This window comes from Sceloporus occidentalis, unplaced genomic scaffold, assembly GCF_023333645.1.
Source record: "Sceloporus occidentalis isolate IW3139 unplaced genomic scaffold, rSceOcc1.0.p SCAF_51, whole genome shotgun sequence".
Lineage (NCBI taxonomy): Eukaryota > Metazoa > Chordata > Lepidosauria > Squamata > Phrynosomatidae > Sceloporus > Sceloporus occidentalis.
This window is the reverse complement of record NW_028317031.1, coordinates 4,028,740-4,041,681: the sequence shown is the minus strand read 5'-3', so window position 1 is coordinate 4,041,681 and position 12,942 is coordinate 4,028,740. Positions and strand designations below refer to the sequence as shown.

The 12,942-nt window shown below is 41.7% G+C and overlaps 2 protein-coding genes across 2 annotated transcripts; one reads left to right on the top strand and one right to left on the bottom strand.

The window, feature by feature from the left end:
- Window positions 1–3,594: 3,594 nt before the first annotated feature.
- Window positions 3,595–6,297, bottom strand: LOC149288491 (thioredoxin domain-containing protein 12-like). Its single transcript, XM_089491663.1, has 7 exons — window positions 6,087–6,297; window positions 5,274–5,334; window positions 4,799–4,851; window positions 4,488–4,561; window positions 4,313–4,382; window positions 4,046–4,129; window positions 3,595–3,668 (listed from the first exon to the last, which is right to left on the bottom strand). Exons 1-7 carry the CDS (start codon window positions 6,295–6,297, stop codon window positions 3,595–3,597), a joined length of 627 nt encoding a protein of 208 aa, XP_089347789.1.
- Window positions 6,298–8,142: 1,845 nt separating this feature from the next.
- Window positions 8,143–11,999, top strand: LOC149288490 (transcription factor BTF3 homolog 4). Its single transcript, XM_089491717.1, has 6 exons — window positions 8,143–8,172; window positions 9,550–9,610; window positions 9,812–9,925; window positions 10,473–10,674; window positions 11,310–11,369; window positions 11,931–11,999. Exons 2-6 carry the CDS (start codon window positions 9,557–9,559, stop codon window positions 11,975–11,977), a joined length of 477 nt encoding a protein of 158 aa, XP_089347843.1. The 5' UTR covers window positions 8,143–8,172; window positions 9,550–9,556; the 3' UTR covers window positions 11,978–11,999.
- The last annotated feature ends 943 nt before the right edge of the window (window positions 12,000–12,942 follow it).

Genomic DNA, 12,942 nt, shown 5'->3' with positions numbered 1-12,942 from the left:
AGATCTTAATTTTTTATTTGAATTGATGAACCAAAGCCAATTGTAAGCCAAGGGGTTAAACCATGGTCCTTTCAATGTATCATCTTGTAAGCGGTTGTGACCAAAGAAATGGTGACAGTGACTGGCAAACAAAACTATAAAAAGATTTACCAAGAAAAGCCTCTTACCTGTGACCTTTTGTACAAAAGCTGCAACCATTTAAAACAGGTTTCTAAGCAACTGCTCCCTGCAGACATTGATTAATACATATATTCTTGTGTCTGATGGGAAAAAACAGGTGATGAGTTTATTGGATGTAATTGTATTAGGAATGGGGATTTTCTTTTTTTTTTTTAAATAAAGTATATAAAATAGAGTATTGGGAGTAAGTCAATAAGGTGGGAGTCTGAAGGCGGGACCTTCAACCTGTTCAAAGACTGCTCCATCAGACGGTCTTGAGAAGGAAGACTAACCCCAGATCTAACTGACCTGCCCCCACCCCATATTCCATCTACCACCCTCCATCCCCAGGAGTCATTCCTGCTGTAATAGCACTTTATGGCACCCCTGGAAACGTTATAGTTTTTGCTGTTTTGTGTACACCGGGGAACTCTCTGTGTGTCGTTGCGGGGAACGTCCGGTTTGTGGGAGCGGTGTTGTGGCGTACCCCACTCATCTGTATTAATGTTGAAATCTACTAGCCAACCAAGAGACCAAGTTTGCTGCCTTGGTGTCACGCTCGACTCTGCTCTCTCCTTCATACCTCACATCAGTCACTCACCAAATCCTGCTCCCTTCACCTGAAAAACCTGAATTCACCTTTTCCTCACATAAGAAACGACTAAAATATTAATCCACTCCCTCATTCTTTCCCGTCTGGATTATAACAACTCCCTACTAATTGGTCTCCCCCTCTTCCACCAAGCATCTTCAATATGGCAGCAAGGCTAATCTTCCCTTCCCACCGTTCCTCATCCGCTGCTCCATTGTGCCAATTGCTCTTTAACCCTTCAGAACCAAATTCAAACTTCTCAGACCTACAGAGCCCTAATAAATGCTGCACCCCCCCCCCACACATCCCTACCCTCTTATCCAAGTAGACCCCTAACCGCCCTCTTTGTTCCTCTTACGACTCGTGTCTTTCTTCTACCACCATAACCTCTTCTCTCTCTCGCATTCAAAAAACCCACCTTTCCAGTCCGGCCCTGCATTTCATTGAATCTGTCTGATGAGGCCAAAGGCTTCTTTTAAAAAATCTTCACTAACGTGTCAGAAAACAAATGTAACAAACAATTTTTTTTAACAAAACTTTATTTCCTTGAGGTTTACAAAATTCCAACGTATTTCTTCAGGAATTGAACAGATGCAAAAATAGTATTATTTGCATGCTTGGTGGGGAAGGATGGATGCAAAGATTAGCACAAGAGGATCACAGCTTCAACCACAAAGGGACTTCAAGACAACACATAGCACCTTGTACAGCGATGTACTACATTAATTAACACATCATAAAGCTCTGGCAGGATAGCGGCCCTTGCGGACAGATAAACATTCCTGAATTAGAGACGGTCAAGTTACTAAAATATGTTTTCAAGTCCTAGAGTAAGTTTTTATTTACTTAAAACATATTTTAAAACGCACGATCGCACTGGGCCGTATAAATGTGGAGCAAAAACCAAGCTGTATTCCAGCAGGGATACTCGTAGGGCCTAAGGGTGACATTTTATTAACAGACCTACCTAATACCTTAAACATATTACATATATCAAAAGAAATTAAAAGTATATAGCTCATATTATATATAATGCCAGAAATCTCCCCTAAACAATGTGTGTAGATATATATATATACACGTGTAGAAGTTATACTACTAGCATGAGCAGCTGTACCATTCCATAAAAAAAACAAAAAACTTTTTAACTGGTTTCCCATTATATCCCTTATTGGTATTTTTTGTACCTAAAAGTAGTTTTAAAGGCGAGAGACATCTCGGTACTGAAAATCAGAGCTAAAACATCTTCGGGATTATGGCATTAATGTGTATACAAGAATATATAGCTGTTTTTGTGTCAAAAATGTACAAAATACTACTAAAATGTTTATACGTTAAAACATTTATAAACGCTTGGCACAGCAATGCAGTGTTCACCATCAAATATCTCACAGAACTATGTTCTGGGCAGGAGAACCATGCAGAGCGAGGAAATCAGGGCCTTCTTCATGCAGCCGTACCGTAGTTTAGGAACAAGTCGATTGCTAGCAGCAGTGATACGCTAACGTTCCCGTTCGCCCTTTAGATAGTATGAGCCGGGCATTTATTTTGCTGCATATGATGGAGGCTTTGCCAGCTTGGCACGGCCCTCTATAGCATAAAGGCATGTGGGGGGGGGGCGGTCAGATATATCTCTTGTACGCGGCCCACTGATCACCCAAGAGGGCAATCTGCCACCCAGTTTTGCAGCCCTAGGCCAGGATATGCCACTGGGCACAAGTCTATTGATAATCTCAGTTTGACCGAGATAAACTTGTGTAGGGATTGCCCTATCTTCAAAGTTGTAATATGGGATAGCGATGCCCCCCCATTGCTGGATGTGGGATTTAGTTATACTTTCATCGTTGTGAAATGCATGAAAGCTACTGCTATTTGACTATGAAGCAGCTGGGGGGGGGGGGGGGGGCTTTTTTTTTTTGTAACCCGTAACATTTTTTTTTAAATAAAGTAATTAAGATGCTGCTAATAGTGTCATATTAAGGACGGCATGCACTTGCCTATCAATGGGCTGTTCATTCTGCTGGGTTGTTTTTTTTTTGTTTAATGCTGACATGGTTGAAATATCAAAAAACAAAAACAAATATATACTGTATCTAGTGTTCTGTGTACAAATGTAGAGCTTGTTTAATGAACAAATCCTGGAACCACTGAACCAGCCTGTCATTCTATACTTTATGAAACCTTAATGAGGTCATAGCTGCTAGAGTGACATCACTATACAATATAGAGATATTAACATATGTCACAGGCAGGGAGTATCCGGTGTGGTATTTCCATACATCGTTGGTATAAACCGAGGTTGATCTCTCTGGGGACCAAGATTACACAGGCATATTTTCCAGGTACAAGTTTCAATTAAAGTTGTCATAATACAAAAAAACAAATCTACCTAGAGCCATTTTGTCTCCTGGATCGGTGGTCTCTCTGTGCTCCAGCTAAAGTCTGAATTCCAGAGGAACGACCATGAAATCTGTAACCATCTATCCCTAAATAGAACAATACATTTAATTATTAAAATACATGTGCTATGGACTAAAAGGAACCATGAAAACACAAGCTCAATTTCAGAAATTCTGAAAGAAAAAAAAAAAATGGATTTACTAGTTTTATGAAGGTTTCCAAAACACAAAAAAATAATAAAAATTATATATATATATATATATAGTTTTTTGGGGGGTTTTACAAACAAGGAAGTTACAACGAAGAACTGTTTAAAACCGCTAGCCTCCCGTTTTGCAAGTAATGGTGGATAACGGGCACTTCCGCCACCGAACTGCAGGCTCGTTCTGTTAGGAAGATGACCATTTACGCTCCGCAGTTGGTGCGCAGCGCTTGATGCGGGGTTACAACTCATCCATCTGCTTTCTGAAGACATCCCCTGTTAATATCTCCTGGGCTTCCTTCATTCCTTCAATGACTGGAAATAAAGAATAAGTAGGAAGTTACAGATACAAGGTTTTGCCAAGGACTTGGTAACTAAAAATGGGTAGAAGGCGAAATCCAATCCAGGTAGGTAACAAACTCAACACGGCACTGGTAGAAGGCACACAGGTAAGACATCCTTACCGGACGTATCCTTACGGCGCTGCCAAGTAACCTGCTTACAACCCAAATGGATGCAGTGCCGGTTATTCCTCAACGGAATAAAGGCACAAGCTGAGATTCTATACATTTATATCGACCCATCAAATTAACAGAAACTAGCCGGTTTTACCTGTGAATTGTTTTAAACACCTTGCCTGTTGGGACAGACAAATCCTTAAGTATGCGGGCAGCTTATGTCACATTACATACCTTGTTCAGCTGTGTTGTAGAAATACTTGTAACTCGGGTTCCCTCTGGAATTTATTATCTCAGGACGAACTTTACCACTGGGATCTGCAACATTAATATTCTACGTTAGGACCAGAAACAAAATTAACGTACCATTTGCTAACTAAACTTGAACGTACGGTCAGGGAAACAAAGAACCAAGCAAAGAATAAATAAATGTGGCTATAGAGCCATCATAGTCGCTTGTTCATAGTATGAGCCAAAACCAGTCCTATAAATCACACTGACCCAGGAAAAGAATTCGAGGAATGTATCCGCCATCAGGGCTAAAAGCTTCATCTTTTGGCTCCTCTTCATCCTAGAGACAGCAAGACAATGTGATAAGGCCACGCTTAAACCAGTTTGTAACAAAATACTTTCAGACACAAAGTCTGCCGTTGAGAAGTAGGCTTTAGTCCCTCACCTCGACATTGACCATCACAAAGTTATGCGACAATTCTGAAAGTTCTTTGGACTCTGCAAATTTTGGCTTCAAGGCTACAAAACAAATAGAATATCACTATTATATATGGGGACATAAGCCAAGGTTCAAGCAGGGTGGTGATAGAATCTACATAATTATTCCTCCCCCATAGTATACACTTAAAGGTCCAGTTTTCACATCTACATACACATTATATATGAGAGAGAGAGAGAGAGAGAGAGAGATGTAGATTTGCTGAAGAACCAATACATAAGGACCTATAGCCAAGTAGATGATGTCATTTAAATTACCTTTGCAGGCTCCACACCAGGTTTTATGGATCACAAGCATTATTGGTAGCCCACTGCAAACACAAACACAAGTTTAGCAGCCCAAATGTATGCAAACCTAATAAGACCATATTCTGCACAACTCAGCAGGGCTTTAAATCCCTCTATTAGACAACACCTTCTGTTACTTTATCATTTAAACAGTTCTTAAAAGGGTGTTTTTCCCATTAAACAGACCGTTTACCATGACAGCCCCACTAAAGAAGAATGTATATTAACACACAGAAAGGAGCCGGGGCAGGCAAAGGGGCAAATGCATATGGGTACATTCAGCAGAATGACACCCTGTATCTACATAGGGCTCACCACGAAAATGCAAAGGAACCAGTATTTTATAATATACATTCTTTCACCACCCAGGAACCAGTATTTTATAATACACCAGCCAGACTTGTCTCAAGAACCCGCAAAATGCTGGGTCCTGGGCAGACGTTACCTGGCAGCCGCCTCCTTTTTTGCATCTTCTAGAGTCCTCCAGTTGATATGATCTCCAAATCCTAAATTCAGATAACATATTTTGATACAAACTCACTACTTATTACATAAAAAGAGCTGGCAAAAAATTAACACATAAAATACCTGGAAGAAAGAAAACCCTCAAAGCCGCGGACATTATAATAACAGATTGACAGACGCAATCAAAGAGCGCCTAAGAGTCACTTGTTAAAGAACTACATGGCATGGCCTCTTTTTTGATAATTTACCAGGAGGCCAGCAAATAGTTTACGGGCAAAAGGAAACATTAAAGATGAAGTTCCACTAAGTCATTTGGTAAATTGTCACAGCCGTAAGTCACATTTTGCTGTCTTTGCAACAATATTTGGCTAGCAGGAGGGCATTTTTTAATAAATATTGAGAAGATCAAACTGCGCCCTGCGACACAATCCCTGCCGTGTTCTGAAGCAGCTTCCAGGTCAGCAGCAGATAGCCGAGGACCACAGGTGGGAGAGAACTCACGGGAGACAGGGGAATAAGTGATAAAGTTACAAATGATGCAATTTATTTTCACAACTATTTACACAAATATCACAAACATACTCATTGAAACCATAGAACGATAGCGAAGCCATAGAATAGTATAGTGGGAATTCCCCTATTTACTGCCCCAAACCCTCTGCAGCACAGCTGGGGGCCCAACGGTAAACTTACCAAGGGGCACCCCAATTACCCACAGCCCCCCAGGGTGTGTCACCCACATTATACCCCTCTGTCAGCCCCTAAAACCCCCTCCTGATAGAAGGATAATTACCCCGGCCCAGGCCTTCCTCTGCAGACACCAGGAGGGCCCCGAGCAGTAGTAGCAGGCCTGCGCACAGCGCCGCCGAGTCCCGGGTACCGGAGGGCCGCATATCCAGAGCAGGGAGCAGGATAAAGAGACGTGCAGCGCACGGGGAAGTGATGTGAGCGGATGCAGGAGGCGGAGCCGGAGAAGAGCCCCGGCCTGACTGCTTGTGTATCATTCTGCAGACAGGGGGCGGAGCCGGAGGAGGGCCCCGGCCTGACTGCTTTGTGTATCATTCTGCAGACAGGGGGCGGAGCCGGAGGAGGGCCCCGGCCTGACTGCTTTGTGTATCATTCTGCAGACAGGGGGCGGAGCCGGAGGAGGGCCCCGGCCTGACTGCTTGTGTATCATTCTGCAGACAGGGGGCGCTCTGCTCACCGAACGCGTGAGAAAAGCCATAGAGGTCAAGGAGAGCTCACAGGATCCCTGCAGGAAGCAGCTGCTTCTGTCCTGGTGGATTGCAACGCTCATCAATCTCAGGCAGAGCAACTGATAGCAACTGTAGGCCAGAGGGCTTTGCGCTTTTGACGTAGGGAGGAACGTCATAAGAAATGTCATATTGTTTCATAACATTAATTGGTAACAGTAATGCAGGTTTGCATTGATTACAATAAACAAAAACTTGCTTTTATTTCATTTGGCTTCAGTAAACTCCCTTTATCTGCAGATCTGGCGGCTGCCGTTATTGTCAGTCTTGATATTATTGGGTGACTTTCCCTCAACACCACACTGAGCTGATGTTTTACAGTAAAGCTAATGAAGTCTGTTCCTCCATAGACTTTCATTAGTCAGAGCGTCCAGCTGGGTTAATAAGACTGTGACATTCTGTTGCTTGCCCCACGGATATGATAAGGAGATTGGCGATTGGGCTGAGATAACGAGAACTCTTACAAACGGCTAATAAGCTGCTGTCTACAAACTAAAACTCTTGTTCACTGTAATATGTAGCATCTTGGGTGCCCCGGGTGTCTCATAATCGATGTTATCCGGATATTTACATGGTTAAAGAAACAGAAGCTAATCAGAATGGTGTATGTGTTATACGGCATACAGGGATAGAATTCAGGTATTAACGTTATTCCCTGTGTTAACCTCTTAAGTACTATCATCTAAAAGAAATACCAGCTTCATAGTCAGGGGAGGGCTGGCACCCTCTGGCCTGGGAGGGATAGCTAAAGCCAAGTGGCCTTATTGGCCCCACACCTGCTAACATGCATTATTATACACACACATTCATGCTAACACACACTCATTTTATCACACACTGCCTCCCTTACCCACCCCTTTACCTCGCCTGGAACCTTTTTTCTGTAATCTCTTGTAAAACAGCATAACAAATTCTAGGCCAATGGAAGGCAATAGGATTTATTGTTGTGATACAATATACAGTAAAAAAATTATATTCAGTGTTTATATGCACTTTGGAAGTAGAGGATTGTGTTGCAATGTTGTGTAACTTATTGCATATTACTGAAGAAATTCTATTTTCAGTCCCTGCTGAAGAAACAATGAAACCAGCATTCTCCATAAAATGGAAGAAGCCCCCCTAAAAAAATATTAAAGTAATTCATAAATACTTTCAAATAAATACAAAAAAATAAGTACCTAGCTACAGAGAAACTCCAGTTGCAAATCTGCAGCTCCCCACCCCGTATCCCCCTTCACACGCGTGTGCCCGGCGGGCAGTATATCATCACAGGTCAGTAGAGTCCATGCATTTCTAATAGCGACATCATGTCAATTTAATGGGACCTGTTAGCTATCATATGCATGAAAGTGGCCCTTTAACATAGGCCTGTAAATCACTATGTGACAGGCCAAGGAGTTTATTTATAGCAGACGCAGCACATTGTGAAATATACAGCCGCCGTGAAGGCCCAGCTCGTCTAACACCACCTTGGCCTGTGCGCATTACCCTATTAGCGCAGCGCCAGTTACGTCATCGCGACCCTTGTGGGCCCGGCCTACTTGGTACGTCGAGACGCTGCGTCCCTCCCTTCTACCGTCGGCGCCATCTTGATTACCTCGTGCTGCTGCGGAGCTCTACGGTAAGGTGAGTTCCTCCCGGTGGCTGCGTTCAGGAGCTCGCCTAAGCTTTTCCCGTTAGGTTTGAAGAGGCCAAGTGTAGGTAGTGAGATTTTCTCTGGTGCCTGCACACAAACCGGAAAGGGATCCCGAGCTCCAAGCACAAGATCAGCCGCATCTCTAGACAGAGGCCCGTATTTAGTGTGGGTTAGGTTAGTATGGCTGTCATTTCTCCACTAGTGTTTATACGCCCAGCGTGTCGGATTCTGCGTGTACGGGAAACAAGATATATGAATCTTTAGCGAAGCCTAAGGCTCCAGCGGCTGCTTACACGGGGTTATATCCACTGTGTGCGCCTTTCTCGGGGGGAGATCTATTTAGAGCCCCCAACATGGCACCTCACGTTCGTGACCTTGTATGACTGCTGGGTCTCGTATACAGGATAATCTGTGCACATTTATGACACCCTTAATCCATTTGATTAATTCTGTATAATGTCTCGGAATCATGGTGTATGTTACATTTATATAGCGACAGCAGATTCTGTAGCGCTGCTACAACAGAGTCGGTAAAATAAATTAAAATCACAAACCGCAAAAAATAAGAGAGTCCCTGCTCTTGTGAGCTTACAATCTAGTCGCAGATCTGGGGGTAGATATGCAGCTGCCTTTTCATATATAGTCAGGAGATTTGGCAATAGCTTAGAATTTTCTGCCTTCGGGCGACCCCTCGCCTTGTTTACTTAAGGTGGTCATGTGATTAGGAAAATAATGGAATAAAGAGCCATTCTTGACCAAAGTGGTCTTGTCGCTATGGCGTCAGGTGCCTGGTGCAGTCAGTGGGTTCCTTTGGGTGTTATAGCGATAAGACCCTGTTTTGGGCTTTGCAACGGGATTGTCTAAATGTCTAATTCCCCAAGTTCTGGGCCAATAACGAGCCGCAATACATTTTGCTGTGCTCGGAAGTGATAAAAGTTTGATACGTGGTCCTTAACAACCCAGGAATGAAGAAACTAAGGAAAAGTAGCAATCCTATTTTTTGCTTTGCAAAATTTCGTTATGGAAATTAATTATCCTGTTTCGTCGGTGTGCATTTCTTAGTAGCTTAAATCTGTTTGCCCCGGGGGAATATAGATGTTCACCCCCGGAGACAGAGAGAAAAACAAGTGTTGCTCACTCAATACAAGGTTTCTGCTGATTGTGATATATTTAACAATGTGAATCAGATTTGCCTCGTTTAATATAACTTCTACGATGTGTGTATATGTTGCTGATGATCCCAAAATGCTCACTATATTTATATATTGCTCTATATATCTTCTCTTTATAATATATGTAATATATTCCCTTTGCGTTCTCACTGAATGTGGTTTTAGTTATTTAATGCTGCTTTTTAACTCTTTCAGGTTCAATATGAATCAAGAAAAACTTGCAAAGCTTCAGGCACAAGTGCGGATAGGAGGCAAGGTCAGTCCTCGAGTGTTTTTCTTGGCTTTTATGTCCGTTACCTTTTGTTGCCTGTTTGACGATTACTACATGTGCTTTTTTTAATTGTATTTAACTTTAGAGCTTTACTTCAGTGTTACCGTACTGTGTGAAGCCAAGCAGGGTGCATGTGGTTTTTATAGGGTCGGAACGTGTTTTATTTTTGTTTTCTTCTTCCATTAGGGTACAGCCCGCAGAAAGAAGAAGGTTGTACACAGAACTGCTACCGCTGATGACAAAAAACTTCAGAGCTCTCTCAAAAAACTTGCAGTTAATAATATTGCTGGCATCGAGGAGGTACGGTTTTGTTCCCTTGGAAAATTACCGTGTAATAAACCATGAAAACATTCTCCCCGTCGACTAAGAGAAGACATTTGCGTTTTGGAGAAATGAGCAGTTAGTCTTGCAGAATAAGTTACTATTTATTGCTTTTTCTATTCCATCGCAGTTGCTGCATTAAAAAGGTTGTCTGGTCTGCATCTTTACATTTTTTTTCTCATCCTTGCGCCTGGTGGGTCAAAAACAGACCATATAGAAATAAAAAGACTTTAAGGTTTAAGTCCTGAGTTTGGAGATAGTATCACAATTTGTTACCATGGTCAGAAAATTCACACGGATCATGTAGTTTCCATACACAATGATGAGTGGTTCACATTCATCTAACGTACATGAGTTTCTTGTGTCAAGTATATAATACTTTGGAGCATCACCTGAACATACAATGGGTTGTCCTTAAACCCATTCAAAACAATGCATTGTGTCATGAAGAGGTTGAGCAGTCTGAAGTTTGCTTGTATACAGTTGTAGGTATCAAATCCCTGTTTAAAATGTTTTTTCTCTGTAGGTGAATATGATTAAAGATGACGGCACGGTTATCCACTTCAACAATCCCAAGGTCCAGGCATCTCTCTCTGCCAACACGTTTGCGATCACCGGTCACGCAGAAGTTAAACAGATCACAGAAATGCTCCCAGGGATCTTAAGCCAACTGGGGGCTGACAGTCTCACAAGTCTCCGCAAGTTAGCTGAACAGTTCCCAAGGCAGGGTGAGTACATGGGCGCTGCCGAGTCAGCACGTTACACGCTCGCTATTTACACACCCAGAAAACTCGAGAGCAGATGGGCTAGCCGAACACGCCGTTCAGGTTTTATATAACTGTAATAAAAGCGCAGTCTGAGCTCATTGTTATTTTTATGGGTATTTTAATCTTTGTCGGGAGAGATGCTTTACTCCAGACTGAGTTCCAGTGTGTAAAATTTTGCAAGTTAATTATTTCAGCTTTATGTAACCCAAGAACACTTTTGTTTGTCTCTCAGACGCACTATTAGGGACGGGAGTTAAACACAGTGGTAACCTGAGATATAAGTTTTATTGCATGTTTAATTGCTCATTTGAGTTCTTGGACATGTTGGTACCGCTCTAAGTCTTGCGTTAGTCTGGCATTCATGTATTTATGCCGTGGTTTGACATTAGTGCGGTACAATTCAGAATAAATAGCACTGACCTATAACAAAAAAGCAGATCTACATTCATATAAGATTATCGAAGCAGATGTTCCATCTTTGTGGGTTGAATAGGCTCTTGAAATGTGTTAAACCTTGTGAAATATATCACTTAATCACAAATCTGGTTGTTAGTGTGTTTTATCTTCCTGACTATCATTGGCGTTTCTCTTTTCAGTGTTGGATAGTAAAACCTCCAAACCAGAGGACATAGAGGAGGAGGAGGACGATGTTCCTGGTGAGTATTCATTCTGCTCTGAATGCTTTCCTTAAAAGGCCTTAAGGAGCTTATAGTTCGACTTGTAGAAAGTTGATATTGTTTACTTTTTGCAATTGAAATCAAAGTTCCTTTAGTGACAAAGTAGTGAACCCTGTTTAAAACGGCAACACTGTTTGGACAAGAGTTCTCGAGGACGTGATTCATTTGCATTTATCTGTAAAAATGGATGTTGGTGCTTTTTTGTCGCCATATAAGAGCGATTTGCCCTTTATGCTGTGCAGCATGAATGACTCCCCGCCAGCCAGCTCTGAGCTTACTATTGGAAGATTTCCCTGGGGTTGGAATAAGATCCCTGCGCTTCCTAATGTGAATTCCTTTGTAGGCTGATTGGGACGGTAGAATGCCCCTTTAAATTCATGTTATGCAGAACCCGAGAAGCTTTTTGGTATTGTCCCTTTTATAATACATTGTAGACTCCGTGGATTGCCATACTCAATCCTGCCCTGTCCTCTATCTATGACACAACCAACATAAAACTTTAAAAAAAAAATAAAAATCTTTTTCTTTATTTCTCAACAGAACTTGTAGAGAACTTTGATGAAGCCTCTAAGGATGAAGCAAATTGAAAATATTGGAGATACTTGGAAGATGACATGGACTTGATTTTAGCAAAATGAGAAAAATCAGCTGTGCGGTTCCAAAGTTTTACAAGCAAACATCATGTGTTAATAGTTCCATAATATAAATATTTTGTATTTTAATGATGCTCTTGCAGCATTTTTTTTTCTTTGCTGTTTATTTTGCGTTTTGCACTTCCCTGGGACTGGCCTTTTTGGAAATGGTAAAAAAAAATAAAAAAATTACTGGTAACATTTTTGTCTGCTCTGAAGAGCCGCCTTCAGAGCAGAAGTTTCGGATAACACTTTATTTCTTGCCCCATAATGTAGAAATAAAACACTTCTTTACAGTTTGTTCTATTTATTTTATAGCATTGTTCACAATTCTTAACACCATTTAACTACATAGCTGCCCAAAAAGGCAAATGAAATCAATTGCTTCCCCTCATTTGAATTTTTGTGTGTGCGTGGAAAGAGATTTGGATACTATCTGATATCTTTACACGGCTTTTGTTTGAATATTATTTTTTTTTTTTCTCCTTCAGCTGGATCAATTGAATTCACTTCTAAAAGAAGTCCTTGAATTTAGTGTTGCACATCCTTAAGGTTTAATTTACATAATTGATGGAGATAGATTTGCACCAAAAGGACCACGTAGCGCTTACATGTTTCTACCCAGTACTCTTACCCCATGTTTTACAGGCTACAAGGCAGAGGTGGGCCCTTCAGTCGTTTGGACAATGTTTGACTAAATCCACCATAGGCAGCAATTACCTCTCCCAAGTCTATCAGAACCGTTTGCTGTTGAAGGGTAGAGTTAGTGTAAAGGGTTAATCATGCAGATCCTGAGAAGGGTAAATGAACATGTTACCATGGTGTTACAATACTTTTCTTTTGAATGACATAGACCTCAGGAGTTAAGGAAATCTGGCAATGCACCTGGGCGCTGGATGTTATCGTGGATTCTGTTCATC